General features: G+C 44.6%; 1 protein-coding gene across 15 annotated transcripts in view; it reads left to right on the forward strand.

Moving 5' to 3' along the window:
* The first annotated feature begins 2,484 nt into the window (after nt 1-2,484).
* The window catches only part of KDM6A (lysine demethylase 6A), a 168,075-nt gene continuing 155,415 nt past the window's right edge, over nt 2,485-15,144 (forward strand). For 11 of the 15 annotated variants that reach the window (XM_068155132.1, XM_068155141.1, XM_068155142.1 and 8 more), the window contains exons 1-2: nt 2,486-3,128; nt 3,386-3,449. In XM_068155132.1, the coding sequence (XP_068011233.1) occupies nt 2,968-3,128; nt 3,386-3,449 (225 nt within the window). In that variant the 5' untranslated portion in view covers nt 2,486-2,967. Of the gene's footprint in view, nt 3,129-3,385; nt 3,450-15,144 lie in introns of all 15 variants that reach the window. The other 4 variants (XM_068155131.1, XM_068155136.1, XM_068155135.1 and 1 more) reach the window with 1 other exon arrangement.

The following is a 15,144-nucleotide window of genomic DNA, read 5'->3' on the forward strand; positions in this document are numbered from 1 at the left end:
GTCTATTATCCTTTCTTGGTTTATACTTGGCATACTGCAAAGTGGAAACACAAGATGTCATAGTCAAAATCCTTAGAAATAATCTGTGCTGAAATATCTCGTATTTGCCACTATACCAACCAGTCAGAGTTCTTGGTCCCAAGTCATGCACCCAAGGAAGCATTGGTGAGGAAAATATATGACCAAGAAGTTGTGTAAAATAAAGATGAATATAGGAGTTCAATCCCAGCTCTGTTTTCACTACTAATAGACTATGACCCACCCCCAGAACCTGGATTAGAATTAGAATCTGGATTAGTTTAGAATCTGGATTCTAAACTCAAAAGTACTTTAAACATAGATGCCTCTTATACCAATGCTCTAACCAAATAGCTGCTGGCCATTTTGTAAAGATATGCAACCTTAATGAACTCAGGTGATTTTTTTTGTTCTAACTTTATTTGCATCAGAAGACATGGCTACACAACAAGATTCTGCTTCAAAGAGGACCAATGACATACTCATTTAAATGACACTCTTTCTGTACTATTCAAGACTTCGTCTTGACCAGATCTCCAATCAGTAAGCTGGGAAGCAGCGCAGGTCTCACACACTTCTGCCAGCATCACTGTACTACGTACAGGCACCATCAGGAACAGCAAATCCTTGGGAATCCATTTGTACAGCTAGTATTTACATGTCAGTGATGCTTAACATACACAGTGGCAAAACCATGGTTCAATTTTGCGAGTACAATTTGATGGTGCCATTTTAAGCGGGGTAGAAGCAACACATAGAAGCACTGTAAGTAAACATCCCTTGCATGGTTCAGCCTTTGACCTTATTAATCTATTTCTCAAAGGCAATTAATAGCTTTGGAGATGCTTTAGAGAGCCTAGTAACGTCTAACAGGACACCTTCAGAAGCTGGCAGGGAAGCCTGTCCATTCATGGATCTTCACCCAGAGCTTGAGGAAGTAATACAGTGAACAGAAGATTGTTGCTGATCCCCTCTTAACAAAATGGCTCTGAGTAGTGAGCTGTGCCACCACACAGCTGAAGAACGTTGATCTCTTCATAAGCATCATAGCAATTTTCAAAACCCTGAGAAAACGCTAGAGCTTCCTGGTAGGACGGGTACATTAATGGGTCTGTAAAGAGGAAACAGGACCGTGAAGTTGCCTGGTAAACTAAGGAGGGGCGAAGGACCAAGGACATGTAAGTAATATTTAAAGCCGCCGAGACCTTTTAAAGAAGGGACAGAAAGCAGGACATTTACTTTACTGCTCAGCACCCAAAGAAATGCAGGTATTTACTCATGCATGAGACGTTCTCAGAAGTCCGACTGTGGTTCTTCCTACGAATAGGCCATCCCCTCCACACTGCTGAGGCCGCAGCCGACCCTCTTCACGCCAAGGTCCGGCCAGGACGAGAAAAAACCGACGGCCCCGCTCCGACCCGCCCTCACGCCCGCGGGCCACCACGGCCCCAGAGAGCCCGCTCGCGCGGCGCCCGCCCTGCCCCCGCGCCACGTGACGGCCTCGGGGCTAGCGCCGGCGGGCGCCGTTCCACCTGTCAGTGGCTGCCGGGGAGGGGCTGCTTTTACGCGGGCGCCCCGCCTCTCATTTCTCCTAAGCCGCGCAGCGGGCCCCGATCCCGGCCACGCGCTCGTCCGTTGGCGGGGCGATGGCGGGCCAACGGCCGCTCCCCCGCGCCTGGAGCGTGCGCTCGCAGCGCGTGGCGACGAAAGGAACACACCGGACACTTGCACCTCTGCTCCCCATGGTGGGTGAATCCAACTGCTGTGATACAGGGGTCGCCCTCGCTTCGGCCGCTGCCCCCAACTTCTGCGCGAACATTACCCACTACCCAACCTCTTCCCTCCTGAGGCCCAAGCGTAGAGAGCCCAAGTCAGCACCGTCCTTGGTTCCCGCTCGGGGAAGCCATTATTTTCCAGTTTTATCAAAACCGCCACGCCCTGCGCCCAAGCCAGGGCAGAGCGGCCGGGCACGGCTTTCCCTGCGCCGGTGTGGCACAGCCCCCACTCGTGAAGCGTTAGCGAGTCCCACTTCCTCAGCGACATCCACTCCCTCAGGCCGGAGCCCCCGTTACGCAACTCCGCCCGCGAGCGGAGCCCGCCCTCTTCCACCCACCCTCACGCCCGCCGCCCCGAAAACTCCCCCCCCGCCTTCTCGTCCTACGGTTTTTAAAGGCAGAAGCCAAACCTGCTGGCGCCGGGTAGTCGAAAAGCTCCTCTGACTGACGGCCTGTTCGACCTCTCATAAGCCGTCAATCCCTAAAACTCCCGCCCCTCCTTCAGAGGCTGACCAATAGAGAGAACATGACGAGCGAGGCGGGCGTCGAAGGCCAACCAAGCTGGAGCGCAGCAGTGGAAGAGCGCTGTGACTGACGTAAGTCAACAAAGGTCACGTGCGATGCCGCGGAGGCGGCGATTGGCTGGGTAGGCTCGGGCGGGCGGGCGGACAAGGGGAGGGGGGTTCACGGTGGCGGCGTGGGGTTCGCTGTGTGACACAATTACAACAACTTTGGGCAGCCGCTGGGGAAGTTTGTACGGGCGGCAAACACACCCCGCACGGCAGGGCGGGCGGGGCCCCTGTCACCCCCGGTTCCTCGCACCCCTCGTCGTCGGGGCGAGTGGTTTCGCGGCGATGTAAACACCGCTCAGCCGCCATCCGCCGCAGCAGCCGCCGCCACCTCCTCCTCCTCCTCCCCCTTCCCCCCCCCCTCCCCCGAGTCTCCAGCGCTGGGGCTCCCTCCCCCCTCCCTCCTCCTCCGAGCAGCGGGGCTTCCCCCCGCCTCCCTCCCTCTCCCCTCCCTCCCTCCCTCCCCCTCCCTGCCGGCTGTTGTTGTTGTAATAAAAGTTGTGGGGTGTGTGTGTGTCGGGCACCCCGCCCCGCCCGGCGCTGGGGGGTGTTGGGGGTGCGCGGGGGGGGGGGTTGCGATCGTGAGTTAATTACGCTGCGTTTCCATGAAATCGTGCGGAGTGTCGCTCGCCGCTGCCGCCGCCTCTGCTGCTCCTTTCGGTGATGAGGAAAAGAAAATGGCGGCGGGGAAAGCGAGCGGCCAGAGCGAGGAGGACTTCGCCAGCTTGACAGCCGAGGAGAGAGAAGCCCTATCCGGCCTCGACAGGTACCTGCTCCCTGCTTCGTCCCGGCCGCCTCCGTGTCCCGGCTCGGCCCGCGCTCCCTTCGTGTCCCCCCCCCTCCCCTGCCCGCGGCTCCTCGCTCGGGAGTGCGTGTGTGCCCGTGTGCGGGCTCCCGGCCCCCGCCGCCGCGCTCTGCCCTTGCCCGCCGGGAGCGAGCCTGCCTGCCTGCCCGTGCTAGGGGCTGACTCTCGCTAACGCTTGTGCCTCTCTCCCCTCCCTCCCGCCCGCTCCCCTTCTGCAGCCGACTCTTCGGATTTCTGAGGCTTCATGAAGATGGCGCCAGAACGAAGGCCTTGCTGTTAAAGGTAAGATCGAGGGTGGATGTAGAGCGGGGCTTTGCGGGGGGGGGGGGGGGGGGGGAGAGGGGGGAGGGGAGGGAGCCGGTCCGGCCCAGCCGCCCCCTTCCTCCGGTCCCTTGGGTCCACACGGTGAGTGTGCATGCGAGTGTACATCTGGGTGCGAGTGTGTGTGCGTGGGGCACCGCCACATCCGCGGGCGCACGGCCCTGCGGGCGGCAGGGAGCTCCGAATGGCCCCCCGCTGCGGTCTCCCCTCCGCGTCGCTGTCGCTTTTGCCCCTTCCCCCCCAACATCACCCCCCACGTAGTCAGCGCAGGCCCCCGCTCGGGAGGAAGCCGAGCGGGGCCGCGTGTGGGAGAAAGGGGGAGCACGGCCTTGCAGATACTTTGCGGGTGTCCGTCTAGCCCTGGGACGGGAAAGTGCCTGCGCGCCACGGCCGGAGCCTGGGGCCGGGAGCAAACGCCAAGCGGCGCCGCGCGGCGGGGGAGGGGTCGTGCGGGCAGGAGGGAGGGGGAGGAGGACGCGGGAGGGGGAGCGGGTGGGGGGGAAGGGCGCGCGCGAGGCGCTGGTGACGTTGGCCTCTCCCCGGACCCTCCCTCGTGATTTTCGCCCCGCGCGGCGGTGGCCGGCGGCTGCGCGCGCCCTGCCGGGCGACCGTTGAGCCTCGCGGCGAGGCGAAAGCTGACCCGGAGCTGGAGGGAGCGGGGGGCCCAGCGCGGCCGCGGCGCAGAGCGGCTCCCGGAGCCCGTCGCTGAGTGACTTGTTTACTCTCCGGGCTCGGCTGCCTCCAGCGTGCCAGGTCGCCGCCGAGCGGCTTGACAGGGAGCGGGACGGCGCGCTGGTTGCTGAAGGCTGCCCGGCTTTTTCACAGAGATGATTGTTTCTGTGAAAAGTTGTTGGCCCTGTCATTTAGTTAAGTAATGGCTGCTTCTGTCGGCCCAAGATGGCCGGACAGGGAGGAGAAAGAGAAGGGGGGGTGGGGGGTAAACACGAAACAAATACTGGGGACGAGTATGCACGTCGCCTGTAGCGTGAAGCCCCCGGTGAACGTTGAGGGAAACTCTCCTCCGTATTGCAAGTTCTTTCTGGGTGCTTTCCTGCTGCAGCCAGGGCGTTTGCAGCGCCAATGTCCTTATCAACCTGTGGCACGTTCTGCTGCCCATCCGTAAGCTATTGACAAAGGCTGTGCCTGCCAGTTGTGTGTAAACACTAAAAGCGAAAAAACACATTTGGGTAACAATAAATTGAATTGCCTTTAAAATACCACATGGTTGAAGCAGGGTGCTGTGGTCTTCTTGTTCCAGCTTTCTGACTTGTTCCTGTCAGTAGTGCGTTGCATTTGACACTTTGTTCATCCTATTGTGCTCGTGCTGTATGCTGATATTTTCACATAAAGACTTTTTTTTGTGTGTGTGTTGCTGATCTTGGTTGATCAGAAGGCCTACCTAAAGCGTGTTAAATTTGGTAGCCTAGGCCCTTACTCGTATTTGGATGTTTATTTCTGGTGTGATTGGAAAAGCTCAATGTCAGGACGTGGGGGGAGGGGGCAGAGATGGAAGGAAACCCAAGTACACTTTCTTTGTGCTTGTATTTAAAAAAAATCCCGTGATTTCCTTTTGATTTTCAGAGTTACTTGCACTTCTTCCAATAAATGAAGAAGGTAGGGGAGCGACATGTCAAACTAGTTAAATAATGTATGCTAACTGTTTGTGGACCAGAATTAGTATTATCTGCTCTGGAACAAGGTTGAGTTTATCCCAAACAGTAGAGTCATGTATGGGATAGAGCTTAAGGATGCCAGATAGAAAACAGAAATACCATATGCCATTAGATTGTCTGCAACGTAACATCACTAGGTTAAGTTTCATTTTTCAGACTGTGAAAACAAGTAATGCAGACATCAGTTCAGCATATTAGTTGAGTTTTGAGTCGTTTCATGCATGAAATGTTTTCTTTTTTATGCCAGTCGATTAAAGCATGTGCTGTATATGCAGTCTGGGGTGGCTGAAGTTGTGGGGCATTTTGATAGTTTTGAAGTATATTTCTAGAAATACCATTGCACATTCTCCTACCTTAGCATTGTGTGAATCCATGCAGTGAGTACAAATATTTTGCTATTTCATCTCGGTTTTCTGGCAGCATTTTGGACGTTTATGACTTGCACACTAACTCACGAAGCATGTTCTTTGTGAAACTTGTGTCTGAGAAAAGTGGATTGTTAAGGAAGTTGACAAAAAAATGTCAATGTTACTTTCAAAGATGTTTGAGAGAAATTTCTTAGCTTTGAACTATGTTCAGTTTTGCTTGTCCTTTCTGCTTTTAGGAAAGGTGCGTGTGTTTCAATTACTGTCACCGATAAGTAAGAAGTTGTTGTTCAAGGTGGTGTTTCTTACTTCATTCGTTTTCTGCATGTGTGAAGCTTCACACAGTCTAAGATATATAGGAAAAATTAGAGTAATCTAGAAAATCACTCTAGTGCCATGTAACAGTTACTGTGGAAAGCGTGGCTGTGTGTGTGTGGATGTAATTAATAGGTTTTACAGAGATAGTAACAAAATCTTTTCTTTTGTGCATGGAGCAACAACAGCTAACAAAGACATTAGGCTCCACAATTATGAAAGCCTGACTGATTTAAGAATCTACCAGCTAGCGCAGTATAAAGTAATATGAGATTTATGTGCAAGTGTAGCAGTTAAGGTAAACCACTGAGTCGTGTTTCCAGAGGAGTCCTTGACAAAGACAAAAATCTATCTGTGCTCCCCTTGATGTGAGAATAGTACACCCGCTAACCTTTTGAAAGGCAGGCCGTAGCAGCATCTCTTCTCTAAGTGCCTGCTTGACAGTGTTTTCCCTGGTTACTTGCGGTTAAGGTGGTGGGAGCAGTGTACATGGATGAAAAGATTGTCGGATAGGAGAAGCTGAGGTCCTGTGTTGCAACTATAGAAGGAATTGCTCTGTTGTGCACACATGTACTTGTGTAGCAGCAGGATTCGGTGCCTTGATACAAGGAGGTACTATCATGTTTTTACTGGGGCTTGCTTGGAAGGAAGCAGTATGTTGGCTTGGACCACTTACAGGCTAACCAGGAGATACCATGAAGCCTTTCCAGTGGGAATTCTGTTTTAGTGAAGCCACACCCTGACACGGCTTAATAAGAAGAAATTTGAGATATCTTTCAGGGGTGGAAGCAGCTTTGTATCTGGAGCTTTTACATAGTTGTGGGTTTTATTCATGGTCTAGGTCTGGACTGCAGTCCTTCTGTTTTAGTAGTTTTCCATTGTAGGATATAGGGTTGTGGTATTGAGAGCTAAACGGAGTCCTCCTGCTGGATGTAGCAAATCAAACGAGCAGATAAGACATCAGATCTATACAGTTTTATGAATTATTAAAGATACAGAGTAAAGGTCAGTAATACTGTATTGTTGTTTCATGTATTGGATATGTGATAAGCCAGGAGAAATAAAACTTTCTTGTAATAATGTACATGCTGTTAGTATGTGTGAGGGAGCAGAAATTTCTGTTGCCAAAAATTTTATATTTATATTGCAGAAAAGGAACTTGAAAATCATGGTTTGCAATCGTTGTAGTTTTGGGGGATAGAAGAGGGAAATTGAAAGAGTGGTCACCTCTCAGACTGGTGGAAATGTTGAAAATCCAATGTAGCCAGCCTTTTCTAGGAGGAGGTGCTCACTGTTATGGTTCTGTAGTTGACAATAACATTAATGTGAAGGAGCAAAAAAACCCCTCAAAACAAAACCAAAACCCCTGCTGTTACCTTGATGTCTCTTTCTCCCAGGAAGAGGTTCTTACAGGAGGTGAAGCTTAAAGATTATTTGGGGTGTGTGTGTGAGGAGGATATCCATTGTATTAGAAGTGAATTGTAAAGCATTTTCTCTTTCTTACTTTCTTTCTCTCTTCCCCCCCCCTTCTGTAAATGGTATTTCTACTGTTTAGGCAGACTTTCTTTCAGTGGGAAACCTTTGTTTTATAAGCTATAATTATTTGGCTTGTATACAGACGTAGGTTGATGTAGCTGGTCTGATGTATTGGATATAAGAAGCTTGTTAATTCCTATTCATTGAGCTTTTGATATCCTGTAGATAAAATTAGTAATGTGTTTTCATTTAGAAGTATTGATATTGAAGTTGATACAAAGAGAGATTAAATAGTTCCATGCAGTGGGGCCGGTTCTGGTCTCTGTTACCTCTCGTGCTTTTGCAGTCCTTTTCTAGATGATTTAAAAATGGTATTTCCTTTGTCTAAAGCCTGCATGTGTTGACAAAATTAACAACGTGCTTGTTTGTGTTTTTGTTAAACACACAAAATAATGTGCACAATGGCAATATTCTTTCATCTTTCTTATAATTATAGGTGTTGCTTGTTGAGGAATAGTTCTGGACAGTGTGAATTAGTATGTATTGACTTTGTCCCTTTAGTGTTGACATTAATGTTAATTTTCTACTAATCTATAATTAAATATCATCAGTTCTAATTATAACAAACTGCCTGAAAAATAATTATGCAGGAAAACATTTTAGCAGATTAGTCTAGGTATAGTACAGTTATTTTTTCTAATAACCTTGGAAACATTTTAGCTTAATTTATTTTCATCAAAACAAAGAAATACTGCTTTAAAGAGAATTTTAATGTTTGCTTTATATAAGGGCAGTACTGGAAACTGAGAAACAAGGAATTCGTACCATGAGATGTTTGTGAAGCATTCCAGGAAGTGGGCAGCTTTTCCAACTTCTGTAAAATTATATCTGAGCTATTCCTTCATTTATTTATTTTTTAAAAAATGCATTCTGTATATGTAATTTGTTTATAGCCCATCCTGCTGTCTATTAATAGGGAGCAAGTTGAAGCTGGCTAAAATGTTGTAAATTATCTTCTGGGTGGCAGTGGTTTTCTAGCCCTTTTGAAGGGGTCTGGAAGTCGAAAGATTGGGAATAACGTGAAGTGTGTTACTGGATAATTGGGACTGACATGTAATAGGTTTTTTTTTTTGAAGTCAGAATTTTTCTGTATGCAGTTGGGCTTTATGTTACTAAAGTAGGGTCTGTTGCGATCCAGTAGCAGTGCAATGGGTTATACATTCTATAGTTAAATGTTTGTACCATGTTTATAGTTGGAAATGACAATTACAGTCTATGTGATGCTTATGTATCCTGGTACTTAGAGATTTGCAGTATTTGTTCTTTATCTGTAACCAAATACTTGAATTTTTTTATTTAAAAAAATGAATATTGCATAGTATATTTTGTTTAAATATGAGTTACTTGCCATGTTTTGTTACTTTCAAAAAGAGTGATCAAGGCATATTTCTTTAAAATAGTGGATTTTGTTGCTCAAAACATACATTCTTAAATGTTTTGGATGTTTCTTAAGTTTAAACTGCAGTGTTTTTATTACTCCCCAAAGCAACGAAGTTGATGAAGTTACAAACGTTGCAGTTGTCATTTTAAGATTTTAATGAAGAGGAAAGAATTGACCTCACCATTACAAAAAAAAACTTTTCTAGAAGTGTAGTTAAGATTGCACTTCCCTGTAGTGGGCTGACTGGACTTGATAATTATAGAGGTAAGACTATCTGCAAATGTTGATACCATCTGAAGTAAGTGTTGAAAGCATCATCTAAAAGCTATACCATATGTTTGTTATACTGTTTTAGAAAAGAGTAGATATTTCATACTTGGATAACTGTGAGTGTAGAACCATTTGTTTTCATTACATTAGTAAGATGATACAGAAATTAAGAAGAGTCATGGCAAATGTTTACAGCTATAAAGTGATTTTATACCGATAACATTTGTCATAAGACTTTCCATTACCAGAATTATGTGCTGTAGCCCACTGTTGTTCTTCATTCCATGGAGAATTAGGCAAATTTGCATTCTGTGGAGAAATTAAGCTTTGGTTTCCAGCCTTATGGATCGATCAGTAAACTGCAGGTTGTTCTCTGCTGAGTGAACAACCTGAGTGAACATCCTTTCCAACCTAAGTGATACTGTGATACTGTGATACTGTGAAAGCTGGTTGTAGCCAGGCGGATGTTGGTCTCTTCTCCCAGGCAACCAGCACCAGAACAAGAGGACACAGTCTCAAGCTGTGTAGGGGGAAGTTTAGGCTTGATCTTAGAAAGAAGTTATTCATAGAAAGAGAGATTGCCCATTGGAATGGGCTGCCCAGGGAGGTGGTGGGGTCAATGTCCCTGAAGGTGTTTAAGAAAAGCCTGGATGAAGCACTTAGCAGGTTGGACTCGATGATCCTTGAGGTCCTTTCCAACCTAAGTGATACTGTGATTGTTACTCTTGGTCCTCAACTGCTATGATTTTTAGGTGACGGGAAGGATTTTGTAGTATTTTCAAGAGACAAAGAGAAGGAATTGTGCATACTTGTAGTTTGAGAATACCTAAATAGTTGTGTAAAAACTAGTTACTAGTGAGTAGAGCTTGTTAGTTACTAGTTAGATCAGCTTGTTCAGAAATGAATTAAACAGGTGGGCTGTGTGTCTGAGGTGAGTACATACTGGAGCTTGGTGGCAGGTTTTAGTATTAGTTCAGATAATTCCAGAAGCTGAGCCATTACTGTGCTCACTCTGAATACTTTTAAGTGTATGGTTACAACTTCCAATCCTTTAGTTTTGTACCTATCTTGTATTTCACTCATGTAAGTTACTTTTTGTTTCAGCCTCCCTTCTTGGTGAGATTTTGCAGCTATGATGTTTATAGTATAAGATTTGAATAATGTATCTTTACAATTAAGAATGAAAGTGATGCTCGTTAAACTCCGTGCGCCATTATAGAGACGAGTTGGCTGTCTTTGTTAAAAATGTTACCGATGTTAATCTTGTTCACGAGCAGTTTTGAACTAGTTCTCTATGGAGCCCTGCAGAAGGCTTCCAGGATTTGTTGAGGTGTATCTGAGAGGATAATCTTGGTACCTTTTACTGAATGCTTCTCGTAGAAGGAAGGAGAGGATTTAGTCTCATCCGAGTTCATTGGACCAGGGAAGTGCTATAAAACAAGAGAAAATTATTAAGTATGGTTTTAATATGTTTCTGACTTACAGATAGGTAAGTTAGGGAAATAGCCATAGTAGTTGTAATTCTTCTTGTGAAAATGCTGCCTTCAAGACTATCATGTTTCAATATTAGTGTGTTAAAAGCTTGTTTTCAAGACTAGTTCTACTGACACTGGCTAAAGGAGTATAGGCATTTTGATAGTTTGCTTGTGAACCTAATAAAGTTTTTGAATGGTACATTGGAACCTTGGTGATACTGAATACTGAATTTTTAAAATTAGCCTAGTTGTCACTTTTTGCAGTGTAAAGGTATTATTCTTGATTCTAAATGCTATTCTTTTTACCTGAAGAGTGACAGGAAAGTATTCCTTGCATGAATAAAATACTGTGTTACTAAAGAAAAAGCTGCTTAGATATGTTTTGGAGTGGAAGAATATTCTTTGTTGGATGGATTCACTTCAGAGTATGAGAGGATGCATGGATTACCATCAGAGCTGTTTCATCAAAATAACTTCCTTTATGGTTCTTGCATTTGCTATGTAGTATTCATGGAAGAAGGTTGTTTAATTAAGATGTAGAATTAAGAGCTCACTTACTGATTTGTAAAGGGAATGACTAAAAGTGTATTATGAATTACAACCAGAACACTGTATGTCTACATATGAATTTCCTTTGTGGTAAGTTGTTAAATTAATTGTTTTGTTAAAATGGCTTTAAGTAATTTCCTTTTCTCACAGTGGTGTTTGGAGGATTATGATTCACTTCTCAAATATAGATTGGTTATTAAAGTTTAAAGGAAATTGAATTGTGAATGTACTTTTCATTAAATTTCTGCTTGCATTTTGAGAATTGAAAAATTCTGAAAAATTTCAGGATATTTTCAGCATTAGTCAAAAGATCCAGTGCCATGGCTTTTAATTCTCTCGCATTTGCCATTTGCACTTTCAGTTTAAGCATTGTTTTAATGATCTTGTGATTATAAAACTTAGTTTGCACAGGAATCTAGAGTAGAATAGTAAATTGAAGCTAAGACTTCAGCTTTATGTATTTTACCACTACATAGCAGAATTTTAAGTACTCTATCTGTGCTTCTTATATGTGTTAGTGAAACCATTTTTGCACCTTTGTGATGAATCAGTCTGGAGAACTGTTTCAGATGAAAAATAATGTAGTAAAAAATGGAAGACTCATTAATTTAAATAACTGGCACTGAAGGTTAGTACTAAGACAGACAAACTTGCTCAGAGCTCAAGTGGGAGGAATTCCATGGGAACCTTCCATGGAGGATAAAGAAGCCATAGAGTGCTGAGAGTTCTTCAAGAATACTTTCCTGGAAGCACAAAACCAGTTCATCCCCTTTAAAGGTAAAGGAAGTATGCCGAGTAAAACACCCCTGTGATCTTATGATTCTGCTTAAAATCTAGAGAGAAGCTTACCAGGGATGGAAAAACAAATTAATACCTGTTGAGAACTATAAGGGTATTGCCAGAGTGTGCAGAAATGCAATTAGAAAAGCAAAATCTCAACTCGGATTGAAATTGGCCAGAGATGCCAAAACTGTGACAGAATTTTTCAAGTAAGTAATCAAGAAACAGAAGGAAAATACTGGCTGGGTGTTAAACAGGAGAGGTGAATTAGTCACCAACAGTGGTGAAGACACAGAGGTTCTCAACCCATTATTCCCCTCTGTCTTTACCACCACTATTGGGACCTAGCAGGCTTGGGGAAACAAATATCCAGAACAATGCAAACACAGACCCACCATCAGTTAAGAGAGTTGATATGCAACTGTTACAGGAGCTCAGTCCCTATAAATGGGGTCGTTAAGAGAGCTGGCCGATACTTTGAGACTGCCCTCCATAATCTTTGAGAAATTGTGGAGATGATGGGATGCCACAGAAGACTGGAGGAAGGCTAATACCACCCCCATCTACGAGGATGGCTTAAAGAAGGATCCAGAAAGTTATAGGCCTGTCAGTTCTGTTTCAGTCCCTGGGAAATTTATGGAACACATCCTTCTTGGGGCTATCACAAGTCAAATGAGGCCTTTGCCTGGGAAAAGCTAGTATGGATTCACCAAGGGCAAATCATGCTTGACAAATATGATCACTTTCAAATGACAAAATAACCTGCTTGGTTGATGTGGTGTGAGTAGTGGATATTATCTACCTGGATTTTTCCATGACTTTCAATCCAGTACCCTACAACCTCCTCCTAGAGAAACTCCAGCATTGCGATCTAGACGAGTGGTCTCTGCTGTGGATGGCAAACTGGTTGTCAAGGCTGCATTCAGTGGGAGGTGGTGAATAGCTCCTTTTCAAACTGGCAACCTGTCACAAGTGAGGACCAACACCATTTGATGTCTTTATAAATGATCTGGATGATGGAATCAAGTGTACTCTGGTGAAATTTGTTGGTGATACCAGACAGAGTAGGGAAGTATACACTTCAGAAGGGAAAGCCACCCTGCAGGAAGACATGGCTAGCCTGGAAGAGTGGGCTAGCAAAAACCTGGTGAAATACAACAAGGATAAGTGCAAGGCCTTCCATCTGGGAAAATATAATCTAGGAGTGCAGTACAAGCTGGAATCTACCCTGTTGGAGAGCAGTGCTGTGGAAATGGACCTGTGTGTCCTGGTGGATAACAAGCTCAGTATGACTGGACATGCTGCAGCCAACAGGATGCTGGGTTGAATCAACAAGGGCATCATCATCAGAGATGACTTGGTGCTTGTCAGGCAATGCCTGGAATACTGTGTTCAGTTTTGGTCCCCTCTGTATAAGAAAGAGGTTCTACAGAAGAAACAAGTGTTTATTTGTGCTTTTCTTAATTCAAAGGATAAGTGTAGCTTTAAAATTTTATCATTTCTGAAAAAAAATCTCTACTAAACAGCCGTTCAGCTACTTTGGAATAGGAATAGTACATTTTTGTCTGTTCCTTGGTTAGGAAACAGGGAAATTAATTAAAAAATACTCTGTGTGAAAGCAAAACTAAGCATTAGATGATATGAGGGATGCATGTCTGAGCTGCTTCTGGCATTCTAATGAAAATCCTCAAATACACCTTTACCGTAGGAGCACATATTAATTTAATTTGCAAGTTTCTGTAGCAGAGGGCTTTCTTAATTGTAGTTACTGTGTGGAGGAAATGATAGTTGAAATGGCTTTAATGACTCTTCTGTTCACATCTGGGGAGGAGTTAGAGGTATTTATGCTTATTGCAAAATTTGGTTTTGTTGCCAAAGTAAGATGAGATCACAGAGACTATTAGAGTCCATGTTAACTAATTAGCAGGACAGGTCTCATTTTCAACCTTGAAAGGACTCTATTGACTTACAAGTTTACATGTTAAAAAATTTATCAGTTTTGACAGATTTCTAGGATTATTTATATGTTGTCCATCTTTGTTATCTTGGTGGGATTTTTTTCTGTGTGTAGCTTCAATAAAAGGCACTTTTAAAAGTCTAGTTGATAAGAATAATTTGAAAAACATATTGATGGTTCAGTGGAATCTGGAAAGGAGGAAAAAATGGAAAGCACAGCAAAAGCTGTATTGTAGTATGGAAGGCTGTTGTAGGGAAGGTGGATGTATTTGGGACAGTTTGAAGGATTGTGCAAGGTTGCATAAGGATTTCTTAGATAATAGTGTGTGGTATGGATATGATTGCTGTGGGACTGCAATGCACAGTCTTGAAGATTGTCATCTTTTAATCTGGAAATGTAGCTGTTCCCCAACCTGAGGACAGAGTTGGAATATCTTGACCTATTCCCTGTCAGTAAAAACGCTGTCATCTTAAGTTGTGTTTTTCTTTACTGGTTGGTTTTGTTCCCCTGTGGCAGCTTATTTTCTTGCTTTTGAATGGTAGGATGTTTTCCTGTAATGCTTGTGGCCAAAAAGCTGAGAACAATGATGACTCCATTATATCCAGTGAGAAAGGAGTCTTTTGTATTACTTACTTTTAATTGCTAATTAAACTAAGTCTTTGGTAGTTTGAAAGAATGGAATAGTTTATGTCCAATTCAGACCAGTTTTTACTACTTGACTATGGAGAATGATGGAAGGTGTGATTTTTATTATGATTTCTAGATAAAAGTGATCTTCCTGAAAAAGTGATAATGGGTAAGAACACTCTTTGTTTTGCATAAGAAGTTCTCAGGATTCAGGAAACCTGTGATGCCTTTGAAACTGAGGGGCAGCTTAGGACTATGCTGCTTGAGAAGGCCTAGGGATACACCGCCCCCTCCCAGGCTCTCTATGGATTTTGCCCGACTGCTCTGCTTTAGTTTCTGTATTCAGTAATTAAAGGTATTGTAGATTGTCCAGACAAGCAGCAGGGATCTCCTAAAGAAAGCTTGCTGATATTCAGAGTATTGTGATTTGTTCTTGATTTTAATTTTTGTTTCTTAAGCAGCACTTGTTCTAGCATTAGAACACATTGATTTTAAAAGTTCTTAGCACAGGTGGTGTGACCGTTTGAGGGAAACTTCCACAGAAGGAGTGAGTAAGCAGACATGTAGATTTGACATCTGAAAACAGGAAAGCAAGTTCCAATTTGGGCTGTTTCACAAGATTTTCCCCAGGGCGCTCTCACTTCCACAGCTGGACCTCAAAAATGGAACAGACTGATTCAAAGCAGTTCATTAATGTATTGCTTGAGGTTTGTCAGGCTTCAGACAGC

This window comes from Melanerpes formicivorus, unplaced genomic scaffold (genome assembly GCF_026170545.1).
Source record: "Melanerpes formicivorus ecotype bairdi unplaced genomic scaffold, bMelFor1.0.p_v2 SCAF_30, whole genome shotgun sequence".
NCBI classification, from domain to species: Eukaryota; Metazoa; Chordata; class Aves; order Piciformes; family Picidae; genus Melanerpes; species Melanerpes formicivorus.